The following is a 13,748-nucleotide window of genomic DNA, read 5'->3' as shown; positions in this document are numbered from 1 at the left end:
AAATATTTACACCATTTCAATTCAGTAGATTAAGTAGACAAGGATCCACTCTATCCCCAGCTTTGTTTATTTTAGCAATAGAACCTCTTGCTCAAGCAATTTAATGATTTTGAAATTAAAGGATTTAATGTAGTTTGGGTAGAACATAAAATTAGTTTATTTGCAGATGATGTTTTGATATATTTGACAACCTGAGACACCTTTACGAAAATTGCATACCCAGTTGGAAGAATATGGGAAAGTTTTGAGTTACAAAATAAATTGGGATTAAAGTGAAATTATGCCATTAACGGAAGGCAATTACACTCAATGTCATAGTGATACTCAGTTTAAATGGCCAAAAGAGGGTATAAAATATTTAGGTATCTGTACGGATAATAATTGTAAAAATATATCTAAATGAATTATTCACTATTACATAAAAAGATGAATTTACTTACAACTTTGGTGGCAAAGGTTAATTGTATTAAGATGACTATATTTCCAAGAACATAATATCTTTTCCAAGCATTACCTATTTTAATACCTCAAATTTTTTTTCAAGAATTGAATAAATGTGTAAGGACAATTCTCTGGAAAGGTAAAATATCAAGTTTCTTTAGAGAAGTTAACATGGAAATATGAATTTTAAAAACTATTATTGAATGTCTCAAATGAGATTTCTTGCTTCTTTCTTTGAAAGGAAAAAAATCAGCATGGGTTAAAATAGATTTGTATAAAATAGGAGAAATAAAAGCAGAAGAATTTGTTTATAAGTGCGAATTAAAATTAATGGTTGTTGATAAAGATACACCATTATTGAAATATTTGATATATGGAATGAAATAAATTATGAAATTGATGTAAGAGAAGTTATATCACCTAAAATGCCTTTGATTCAAAATCCTCTTGTATTTTTTTTCAAAGGATAATTAATTTTTGGATAGTTTGTTTCATAAGGAGATTATAAATGTTGAAGATTGTTATGAAAGTTGCCAGATTAGATCTATCGAATCAATGCTTCAGGTGTGGTGAAGATGTAGGAACTTCCTTGCATTCAAATTGGCTTTGTCCTAATTTAAGATATTTTGGGTTAGATTTACAAAATTATAAAACTATGAATATATCAATTGAAATTTGTTAAAGTAGTTATGATGAGGAAATGTATTGCAGTTACTTGGAAATCAGATATAATTTTAGATATGCCAAGATGGCATGCAGAAATTCAAAGTTGTGTTCATTTGGAAAAAAATTGCATATAGTTTGAGAAATAAATACTCATTGTTTTTGAAAATTTAGCTCCCGTATATCCAAATTTTAGGCTTAAATTTGTAGTAAAGTCCTTTCTGTCCCTCTAGACCGACGAGATTCTCCTCTCCTTTGTAATGAGGAGTTTTATTTATGTGTGTTAGATGATATCTCTCTGTGCAATCCTGAAAATTTTTCTTTCTTTTTCTTTTTCCAAATTTATATAGTTATATTGCATCTTTTATATTGACTTTGATTATTTTGAGGGAGGGGTTTTTAGGGAGGGAAGGGTTTTGGGAAGGGGGGGGTTTGAATGCCATCATATATGTAACTTTTTTTGCATTTTGTATTACATTATTCATTTAGATTACTGCATGTATGGAGAAAATTTTAAATAAAATATTAAAAAAAGAATGAGTGCAGAAGGCTGACTTTTGCATAGTGCATAGAACAGGCAGGTGCAATGGGAAGAGCAAATAAATCAAGGGAGGCATGGAAGAACTGATTGGCTTAATTGCATTTACTTCAGTGCACAGAACCTTTGGGATAATACGGATGAGCTCAGAGTGTAAATCAGTGCAGAGTATTGTAATACTGGTCCAGTCATGGAAGAGCCTGAGGGAAGGTCAGAACTGGCAGCTCAATGTTCTGGGATGATTTATTTCAAGTATGACTGAGGTGCAAAAGAGGAAAGGGTGTTAGCAACTAATCAAGGGGAGCAATGCTCGGGGAGGATATTTTAGGCAGATTGGCTCAACAGGACCATTTGGGTCGAACGTTGAAGTAACGAGAGATAGTCACGTTGCTTGGGTTATTCTATAGGCCTCTGAATTGTCAGAATTAGAAGAACAGGTGTGTTGTAAAATTGCCAAAGGACATAAAAATAACAGGTTGCAGGGGGATTTTAACTTTCCCCTCTATAGACTGGGATTGCATTCATGTTGGAGGCTTAGGTGGGGTGAAATTTGTAAAATGCATTCAAGAAATGAAGCAGTTTGTTCAAGGTCCCACTGGAGAAGCAATTGTACTCTACCTTTGCTAACTAAGGGAGTGAGGAGGGCAAGTGTTTGAATTGTCAAAAGAATGCTTTGTGAACACTGGCCATGCTTCATTCATTGAGCTTCAAGGTCATTATCGTAAAAAGTAGTCAGTCCATGAGGTGACGCCCTAAGCTAGTGGATGGTAGGTTTTGACAGGACCTGGGACAAGCTCATTGGGATCAGCTGTGGGAGGGAAACAACCGATTGTGTAAGGCTTTTTAAAAATGGGATTGTAAAATCTTAGGCAGAGTCTCAGTCAGAGCAAGAGGCAAAGGTGGTAAGTTCAGGGAACCCTGGTTAACAAGAAGTTTGATGAGAGAAAAGAAAGAAGTGAAGGAAGCAAGGAAGATTATTGCTGGGGCTGTGAGAGATCCTTTTTGTTTTTCATTAGTCACAGCTAAGGTACCAGAAGATTGGAAGATGGTGAATGTTGTATCTCCTTGTTTAAATGGGAAAGGGTTAAGCTGGATAACTACAGGGCTGTCAGGATTAAATCAGTGGTACGGATGCTTTTGGGTAAGATTCTGAATGAGAGGAAGGATGTGGAGACTTTGAAAAGGGTACAGAAGAAGTTTTGCAGGATATGGCCTGTTTTTGAGTACATGAGCAATGGGGAAAGATTGGACAAACTTCAGTGGTTTTCTCTGGAGTGTGGGAGGCTGAGGGGAGACCTGGTACAAGTTTATAAAATCATTAGAGGCATTGGTAGGGTGGACAGTCACCATTTTTTTCCAGGGTGAAAACATTGCACACTGATCATGCATTTAAGGTGAAGGGGAGGACATTTAAGGGAAATGAGAGGCAAATATTTTACACAGACTAGATGCCTGGAATGGGCTGCCAGAAGTAGTGGTGGGAAAAGATAAAGTAGTGTTATTTTAATCTTCGAGAAAGACACATGAATCTGAAGGTGAGGGAGGTTATCAGCTGAAAGTAGCAGAGTATTTGATATGGATATTATGTACAGCACAGACATGTGGGCCAAAGGGCCTGTTTCTGTACTATACTGGTTAACTTGGAAAGACAGGGACTGAGTAAGCAGAGTCAACTTGGTTTAGTTCAAAGGAGATATTGTATCATAAATCTGAGTTTTTTGTGACTTTGGAAAATTGAAGGCAGTGCAGTTGTTGTGGTTTACATTGATTTCAGAACAGGTTTTGACAAGGTCCCACATGATCAGTTTGTCTAGAAGGTAAGCTGGATCCAAAACTGGCTTGGTGATTGGAAGCAATGGGTAATGGTGGAGGGGTGATTCTCTGACAGGATCTGTAACAAGCAGTGTGTTGGGATCAGTGCTGGGACCATTGTTTTTTGGTTACCTATAAATGATAAGATAATGTGGGTGGGCTGATTAGCAAGTTTGCAGGTGATATGAACATTGGTGTTGCACATGGTAAAGAAAGCTATTACACTTGGACATCAATCAGTGGTGACAGATGAAATATAATGCAAACAAGTGTGAAGCATTTTGAGAAGTCATATTCTGGTTGAACATTTTAATGTGCAGCAATCTCAGAATGCAAGTTCATAGTTCCATGAAAGTTGCAGTACAGATGGAGACATACAATTGTAGCATTTTAAATGGTGTTTAGACAAATTTTTGGATAGGAAAGGGGAATGAAAAAAAAATTGGTATGCTTGATTTCATGGTTCAAGGCATTGAGTTGGATTGTCATGTTGCCGTTGTGCAAACTGTTGGTTAGGCCTCATTGGAGAATTGTGTCCAGATTTGGTCAAGACACTACAAGAAGAACGTGGGGAGCATTGAGCGTGTGCAGAAGAGATTCACCATATGTTTGTCAATGGAAGGTTATAGTTATAAGGAGAGATTAGGAACACTAGCCTTGTTTGCACTGGAATGGAGGAGGTTGATGGATAACCTCTTGAGGTTTATAAATTATGAAGGTCATAGAGTATTCAGTCAGAATCTTTTTCCCCTGAGTAAGGGAGTTGAGAACTAAATGGAACAGGATTAAGGTGAGAAAGGGAATAATTTAAAGAAGATATGATGGGTAAGTTTTCACATGGTGTGATGATCTGGAGTAAGATGCCAGAGGAGGTGGTTACTGGCAGATACTGTTACAATATCAAAGAGATGTTTGGACAGATACTTGGATGTGGAAGGTTACCACATCATGTGGATTGGATTTATGACAGAATTTAAATCTTTTAAGGTTACTGGTAAAGTTAACTGTTTCCACCTTTTCACAGCAATTGGAACAGCTACAAAAGGAACTGAATGTTCTTGAGGAGGACATCAAACGAGTGGAGGTTTGTAATTTTTTTTCTTTTGCCTGTTTCACCTATTCATGTTAATTTAGGAAAAACTTGGAGAAATCTCGCTTCACTTCTGAACCTTCCTGAATCGATGTTTTGAAAACTAAGCTTAGAGTTCTCTTGCAACTGGTCTATAAATCCATATGCTGCCTGTGCTTATCTGAAGTTGCTTCAGCTTGGGAGTCTGTGCACTGCTCTGAGACTTGCAATTGTTGATCAGCTGAGGTACTCAAACTGGAGATTTGGGAGCTGACATGACAACTGGCTTCATGGCATGTAATCATGAGATTGACAACTGCATGTTTTTTTTTGGAGCCAGTCAACCCATGGTTTGAATGTGTAAGTGGGGAATGAATGGGTGACTGCCAGATTGCCGATGAGGGCCAGGGCAAGTTGTACCTTGAGTGCTTTGTGCTCATTGACAGTTATTTAATTTAGTGTGAATTGTAGCCAGAACAAAATCATATCACTTGCACAGGGATTGATGACTCAGTTAAGAGGCAGACTTGTATTTCTGAAACTACAGATGGTGTGTGGTATTCCTGGTTCAACAACTGATAAAATGTTCTGAGTGGACAGGCTGGAGTGGTTTGACGAAAAGCTTATGAACAGCAAAGTAGATTGGGTGCAGAAACTTCTGGGTAAAACAGCATCTGACAAATGAGAGCCTTTAAAAAGAGAATTAGCAGAGTTCAGACCAGCATGCTCCTATAAGGATGAAAGACAAAGATAGCAAAATGAGGGAATCTTGAAATACACAGATTCATGAAGATGTTATCAGGTAAAAAAATATGAAGGATATTGTATGTTTTGGCCCTTACAATTGGGCAACTCCCTGAAGAAATATAGAGGGTGTAGGAGGCTACTTAAAAAAAAATTAAGCGGGCAAAAGAGGCAGTGGTTTACCGTTGGCAGGAGATTAAGGAGAATCCAAAGGCATTCTGAAATATATTAGGAACAAAAGAGCAACTCAATAAAGAACAAGCTCTCAGAAGTCAAAGGGTAATTATGTAAAACATCGGGGGATGTGGGTGAGGTCCTACCTGAATGTGTCTCATCTGATTTTACTAAAGAGAAGGATGCATTGGATTGTGAGTTTGGAGATGGTGCATTAACAGTCTGGTGCACGTCAGTATTAAGATGATGTTAGATGTCTTGAAATGTAGGAGTCGATAGATCTCCATGGCCAGATGATACCATCCCAGAAATCTTTGGGGAAACAAAGGAGAGTTTGCTTGGGCCCTGACAGATAATTTTGCATTTACATTGGCCACAGATAGGGTACCAGAAAACTGGTGGATAGCAAAACTCACTGGTGGAGGAATTCAGTTGGTCAAACAACATCAGTGAGTGAAAAAGAATGGTTGACGTGTCAAGTCAAAGCCCTTTCTCAAGACTGGAGAGATGCAGTAGAGAAACTAGTGTAAAGAGGCAGTATGAGGCGGGCTGATAGGACTCCTGTCAATGCTGTACATGTACAGAAAGAGGAACAGGGACAGGCCCTTCAGCCTACGTGTCTGCACCAAGTCCCACATTCAATATATGCTAAAACTTTGCTGTCTGCATATGATGTGCATCCCTCTATTCCTTCCAGATTCATGTCCTATATAGAAACCTCTTACTACTTCCATCACTGCCAGCAGCCCATTCTAGATACTTTCCACTGTGTGACAAGCAACATTCTTGCCCCACACATTTCCTTTAAACTCTTCCTTTCTCCCCCCCACTGCTCAACTTAAATAAATGTTAAGTATGTGACATTTTTAGCTTGTGAGAAAGATTCTATGCACCCTATCAATACTTCTTGTAATTTTATAAACTTCAACCAGCTTCTGATGCTAGAGAAAAAAAAACCCAAATATGTTCAATCTCCCTTAATTCATCCCTTCTCAACCAAGCAACATCCTCAAAGATCTCTTCTGATCCTCTGTCCACTTTACAAAGCCTCCACATCCTTTCTGCAATTGAATTACCACATTTGCATACAGTATTTCAAAGTGCAGCCTAAAAATATACAGCTCATTTTGTATAGCTGCAATGTAACCTCCTGGCTGTTATACTCCATGCCTCACCCAATGAAATCCAGCATCACGCACACCTTTTTGTACCACCCTAATTACTTATGAGGCCAGCTTCACTGAGTTTTGAACGTGGACCCTCAGATCCTTCAATGGTTTTAAGATCCCAGCCATGAACTGTGAACATTCCCCTTACGTCTGACTCCCACTTGTCTGGGTTAAACTCCAAGTGCTATTTCTCAACCCATCTCTAACTGATCTTTCAATATCTTTTTGTATTCTATGCTAACCCTTTACACTGTCCGCAACTCCACTGGTCTTGGTGTCATCTGCAAACTAGATTGAGATTAGAGAGAAAGAAGACTAGATATGGAAGCTGGAAAATTAGTGTGTGTCATTGGAAACAAAAGGCTCATACAGCAGTGACAGGGAAGTTGTAATTGTCATGTACATCTATAGCGTCAATACAAAGAGTTAGGTGAAAATAGGAGACGAGACAAGGCCTCAGGTGTAGAATATATTTTTTATTTAAACAAACTTTTGGGTATCGCTATTCATCCTTGAGCAATTGCTGGTGAGCAACCTTCTTGAATTGTTGCTCTCCATTTTACAAAGGTTCCACATATAATGGAAGTTCGAGGATTTTGACCCAGTGATAATGAAAGATCAGCAATATATTTCCAAGTTATAAAGCCGTGTGACATGAAAGAGAATTTGGATTTGGTGGTGTTTCTATGTACCTGCATCTGTGGTAGATGGTTCAGGTTTGTGAGGTTCTGTGGGAGAATCCTTGGTGATGAATTGCATCATTGTTCATAGCTAATACTGACTACATGGCTTTAAGGATAGAAATAGTAGCACCACATTTCTAGAATTCAGGAGAATCAGAAGTAATTCTTCATGTACAGGTATGTGCTGCTTAACGTCCATTCAGACAACATCCGACTGCGTATTCAGTACGTCCGTGGTCCCATAATTATTTAGTTATCGCGAGCAAGTACACAGCAATCTAGAAAAAATGATCACTAGCTACAGGAAATTGTATACCCAAACTGATCCGACTGCCCCACTTTCTCCCCACAGCTCTGTATCAGTCCCATTTAATCCCACTGCCTTGCTCTCTTCCCACAGCCCTGTATCAGTCCCCACACTGATACCACTGCCCCGCTCTGCCCACTGCCCCGTGTCAGTCCCCACACTGATCCCTACTTACAAATTTTAAAAAAATTACAGATATACTACAGAATCCTATATTGCTTTGCTAAGTAAATGATGTGTTTGCACAGCATCCATGTTGCATAATGCCCAATTTCACAGAGTATATGATGGTCGTTAAGCAGCGCATACTATATATTAAGGGCAAATGAGTAACTAGGGAAAGAATAGGACACCTTAAAGATCAACCGAAATCCTCTATGTTATGGACCCACAGGAAATGATTGATATCATAAAAGAGTATTTCTCATCTGTATTTATTGAGGAGAAAGGCATGAATGCTAGGGAACTTGGAGAAGTAGAAAATGAAGAGGCAATGGAGGTCTTAAAAATGCATAAAGGTAGATAAATCCCATGTGTATTCTGAGATAATGTGAGGAGTTAGGGCAGAAAGGACAGGGGCCATATCAGAGATATTTAGCCACTGTTGTGGAGCTGGAAAACTGGCAGATGGCTAATGTGCTTTTATTAAAAAGTCTGTATGGATAAGACAGGGAACTATAAGTGAGTGGAGGAAATTCTGAGGAACAGGATCTACTTACGTTTGGAAAGGCAAAGACTATAATTAGGGATAGTCAGCTTGGTTTTGTATGTTGGAAATTTCACCTCTCAAATTTTTGTTTTCTGAATAGGTGACCAAGAAGATTCAAGACAGGGCAGTAGACATTGTCTACATTTTCTTGAGTAAGGGCTTTGAGAAGGTCCTGTTGGTCGGCTGGTCAGATTACAGGGGATCCGAGCAAAGTTCCCTCTAATTTTTAAGTAGTCAGTGTGTGCATAAATCTTGTGTTTGCAAATTTTTTTCCTGTGACAAAAGTATGTGCACACTGAATGCTTATGTAAATGTAAACTTGAAATTGTAATAAAATAATTCTGGCACAGGTAATAAAACTACTGGCATGTTTTAGTATATAATACAAGTATGATTGTATTCTACAAAGTTATGTATTGTTTAAGATTTTTTCTATACTTTGAACTACTTTGTTCAGTTTGTTATTCCTTTGTGTGCACGGTAATTTCCTTTGTGCGCTAGTTGTGAAATGCATGTGTGCACACAGCTTAGAGGGAACAATGGCACCAAGTGAGCTTCCCAATTGCATAAAGAAGTGGCTTGATGGTTGGAGACTGGATGGGAGTGGAAGTCTGTCTTTTAGACTGAGGGCCTGTGATTAGTTGGTGTGCTGCAGGGATTGGTGCTAGGTCTACTGTTTGTCATCGATATTGATGACTTGGATGATAATGTTAGCATAGTTAGTAAATTTGCAGACAACACCAAAACTGCTGGATTTGCACAGAGAGGTTCTCAAAGATTGCAACAGGATCAAGATGAACTGGATAGGTGGAACCTGGGAATGACAAATAGAAATTTGCTTGGACAAGTGTGAATTATTATGGAGAAAATTGGGACTTGTCTGCAAGTTGGTTCTTAATTGGGGCAAGGCTAATTTTGGAGCATTTAGGCAGGAGCCTGCAGAACTTGATTAGGATGAAATTTCTGCAGTTAAGGATACAGCTGGAAAGTGGGAAGTTTTTAAAAGTGAGATAGCAAGAGTTCAGGCCCTGCATCTTCCTGTTAGGGTGAAGGACAATTCTGGAAAGTTTAAGGAACCCTGGCTGATCAGGGGTATTAATGCTCTGGTCAGGAAAATGTAGGAGGCAGTTTAGCAGTCCAGATCAAATTATCCCTTGATGATGACCAAAGATGTGTAGGAGTATACTTAAGAGGTGTTACGAGCCCAGAAGATCACAAAACCAAGGAGTAATAGATATTCACCAAGACAAATGGTAATTAAAACAAAAGTTGCTTTTAATTATCTTTGAACATGAAAGCAGGATCAAACTTTAACTTATTACTATTAACTTTAACCTAACTTAACCCCCTTGTAATTCTAAGTGCACATGTATGTAATGTGTGTGTAAGTTTAGAAAAGTTATTTGATTCACAGTCCAATCTCACTTCTTATTCCTCCAAGTTTACTGGTTGCAAGCAATTCTTACCAGGCTTTGTGCTTGAAAGGTAAATGGTTACTGCTCACAAGGTTCTTGTCAGTTTTTAGAGAGAGATTTGTTGTTCGCTGGACACTCACAAATGATTCCTTATAACCAGCCACTTCAGTGTCTTGCCAAAGAAACTTGCCCCATCAAGGTTTTCTAAATGATAGCCTCTTTCTTTCAGGTCACCGCAGAGTTGCTTTTTGTTTTACTTATTTCAAGTGAAACATTACACAGCCAGTCCTCTCCTCTTGTATGAACCACAAGGGCTTTGACCAGGCTGAACTAACCACTCATAACCTGTCTTCCAAATGGGGTTTTTCCACAAGCTTGCCCTGTTCCAGTCCCAGCTGCTGCTGAATTGTAAAACTGCAGAACTGAATCCTCTCTCTCTTTCTCTCTGAGAAAAGCCTCTTTTACTCTATCCATGCAAAACCACATGACCTTCTTAAAACAGCAAGTTCCATTCCAGACAGCCTGCGGCTCCTACTAGTTCTTCCATCTGTTGCCTTTTTGTAAACTACAATCCATTAGTGAAGTCTCTTGGGCACTCTCCAAAGCTTTTACAAAGGCTGTTGGCCCCAACATGTCTAGCATTAGCAGAGCTCCAGTATTTTAAATAAGATCTGTTTTAAAGTGTTTGTATGTGTCCTACACTAAAAAACCTGCCCCAATTTATCTCTCAAAAACATATCTATAATCTGTCACAGAGGGAAGTTAGGACATAACTTGCAGCTGGCAGGGATAATAAAGGAAAAGCCCAAAAGATTCAGTGGGAAGCAATGTTCCCATTAAAGACCAACTGGGCTGTCTGGAGCCACAGGGTGAGATTTTAAATGAATATTTCTCATGTCTTTTTTGGGAGAGATTCATGTAAACCAAAGAAAACAAGTTGCAATCTCCTGGACTATAATGCCTTCTATAATATTTGGGATAAATACACATTTTTCCTTTATTTTCCCCAGAGCTCTACAGTTTTAAGTTTCTTGTCAAACAAGTCATATGATTAAAATGCACATTCCAGATTTTATTAAAGGTGATGTGCATACATTTTGTTCTGACCATGTTGAAATTACAGCACTTTTTATATATAGCTCCCCATTACATAGCACCATAACGTTTGGGACACTTGTCTTCATGTGTTTGTGATTACTCTGGTGTGTTTAATTGCTGCTTTGCTGCAAATATAAGAGAATAGGCATGCTTTTAAGCTTTTGATCACCTTTGGAATCTGTCATTGCCATTTTTTAATGTGAGGACCAGAGTTGTGTCAATGAAAGTCGAAAGCCATTGAGGCTGAAAAATGAAAATAAAACAGTAAGAGACATCACCCATACCTTGGTGTTAACAAAATCAACTGTTTAATAAAATCTGGAATGTGCACATGTGAATTGTTTGATTACAAATTTAAAACTGTGGAGCACAGGGGCAAATAAAAGAAAAATGTCTTTGTCCCAAACATTATAGCACTGTATATAACAGGAGCAGCCAACCTTTTAATATTTAATTTTGACAAATAGCACAGTAACAGGCCATTTTGGCCCACGTACATATAGGGGGTGTAGGTTAACTGGGCTGCAAGGACTCGTGGGCTGAAATGGCCTGTTATTATGCTATATGACTAAATTAAAAATAAAAAGTTTGGCCACCCTTGGAAGAAGCACCAAGGAGGATGTCTTGGCAGCCTTTAAGTGAATTCAAGTGGACAAGTCTTGTGCTTAGAGGGATGCTGGGGAAAAAAATTGCAGAGGCCCTTGCTGAGACATTCATGTCACCTTTGGCTTTAGATGAAGTTACTGAAGACAGATGAGTGGTTAATGTGGTGCTAGGCAAGGGAAGCCAGGAAACAAAGGGCCTGTGAGTTTGACATCTGTGGTTAGAAAATTACTGAGGGGATTCTGAGGGCCAGAATCTACAAGTGTTTGAATAGTCAGGGACTGTGCAAGTAATCATAGATTTGTGTGTGGCAGATTGTGCCTCCTGAATCTGATAAAGCTTTGAAGAGGTGACCAAGAGGATTGATGAAGCCAGGGCAGTAGTCTATGTACAAACCTCAGCAAGACCTTTTACAGGGTCAGAGGACAGGTTAGTTTAGAAGGTTTGATTACTTGAGATCCAAAGGGATCCGGCTCATTGGATTTAAAATTGGCTTTTTAGGTAGCAGTAGAGGGATGTTGTTCTGGTTCGAGGCCTGTGGCCAGTAGTATGCTGCAAGGATTATACTGGGTCCATTATTGTTTGTTCTTGAGATTAATAATTTGGATGGCAAAGTAATTAATTAATTTGCAGATGATACCAAAATTGATGGTGCAATGGACGGTGAGGAAGAATATCTAAGTTTGCAACAGGATCTGGATCAGTTAGAAAGGTGTGCCAAGGAGTGACAAATGGAGCTCAACTCTGGGAAATATGATGTGTTCAACTTAAGTCAAACTAGGGAAGGATTTGCATGGTGAATTGCAGGACTCTGGAGAATGCTGTAGAATAAAGAGACCAATGAATACAGGTACAAAGTTCCCTGAAAGAGGCAACTCGGGTGAACAAAGTAAAGAAGGCATTTGATATGCTAGCCTTGATTGGTTGATGTACAGAGTACAAAAATGGGACCTCCTGATTCAGCTGTCAGGGCATTAGTGAGATCACAATACTGTCTGGAGTTCTAGTTGGAAAAACATCAAGAAATAAGAAGGAGAGGAGATTCATTAGGATGTTGCTGGGATTGGTTGGGGGGGGGGGCGTTGGTGGATGCAGTTGAGTTGTAGGGAGAAGTTAGATTAGCTGGGTTATTATTTCCTGCCGTGTGTATGAGTCTGAAGGGTGATTTTATGGTTTGTAATCACGAAGGGCATTGATAAAGTGAATGCTCAGTCTTTTCCCCAAAGTAGAACTAGAGAGCATGGGATTAAAATGGGAGAGGACAGATTTAAGACAACCCTGAATTATAACCTTTTCACTGAGGGTGGTCTTTATCTGGAATGAATGGCCCAATTTGGACAGCAGGGATGAATTGGGCCAACAGGCATGTTCTATGCTGTGTGACTGCCACATGTGAAATCATGAGAATGTCATGGGCAAAAAAAAAGGAAATTGCATATCGGATCACAAGAAGTCAGAATTATAAAGACTAGATAGAAATGGCAGAGGTCAAATTAGAAAAGCAGCAAGAGGGCATGAGAAAATATTGTCAAGTAAAATCAGGAAAAACTGAAAGATATTTATTAATAAAGAACAAGGGGTGATGAAGGGAAAAGTGGAACCAATAAGAGACCAGAAAGGCAAAAGGTATTATCGCAGTTACAAAGAATGGTTTGTGTCCATCTTCACAAATATAAATAAACTGGATATTCTATTTGAGGGAGTGAGAGAAATAATAACATGGACATGATCAGAGGAGACGAGACTGCAGATATTGGAATATGGTGCAAAAACAATCTGCTGATGGACACCAGTGGGCCAAGCAGCATCAGTGGGGAGGGAGGAATTGTCATTATTTCAGGTCAAAACCCTCCAAGACTGGAGAGTATTGATGGCTATTAAGAGGAGAGGGCAGAAGGTGTGAGATGGATAAGTGGGAGATGATGAATCGGGGAGGAGGAGGGTTGGGGGGGTAGGAATAATGGTGAGAGGGGAAGAGGTGGAATTGTGAGATGGATGAATGATGGCTTGTCTTGGGTAAACTTGTACCTCTCACTTTGTTCGTTTTAGATTGGTCACAGTGTTTGAGCTACCGAAAGAAAATAGACACACACACACACACACCGAGAGCAGTTCAGTTTATACAAATGTTTATTACAAATTCAAAAGCTGATTTCACACTACAATATGCAAGCCCTTCCCAACTATACTTATCAACGCTTGGACTGGTCCCAACTACCGAAGCGAGGCAATGACTGCACATTTGTAGTTGGTTGTCAGAGCGCCGGTAGCAGCTTCTCCACCTCCCCTGACCGGGACGTTGGCTGGACTCCAGAAGTTCTTC

General features: G+C 39.1%; 1 protein-coding gene across 2 annotated transcripts in view; it reads left to right on the top strand.

Annotated features, from left to right (window-relative positions):
• The window catches only part of cop1 (COP1 E3 ubiquitin ligase), a 141,610-nt gene that overhangs the window by 55,869 nt on the left and 71,993 nt on the right, over positions 1–13,748 (top strand). For both annotated transcript variants that reach the window (XM_069937536.1, XM_069937535.1), the window contains exon 7: positions 4,479–4,538. In XM_069937536.1, the coding sequence (XP_069793637.1) occupies positions 4,479–4,538 (60 nt within the window). The remainder of the gene's footprint in view (positions 1–4,478; positions 4,539–13,748) is intronic.

The sequence above is a fragment of the Narcine bancroftii genome, chromosome 5, assembly GCF_036971445.1.
Source record: "Narcine bancroftii isolate sNarBan1 chromosome 5, sNarBan1.hap1, whole genome shotgun sequence".
Classification (NCBI taxonomy): Eukaryota; Metazoa; Chordata; class Chondrichthyes; order Torpediniformes; family Narcinidae; genus Narcine; species Narcine bancroftii.
The sequence above is the reverse complement of the archived record's forward strand: the minus strand, read 5'-3'. Positions and strand labels throughout refer to the sequence as shown.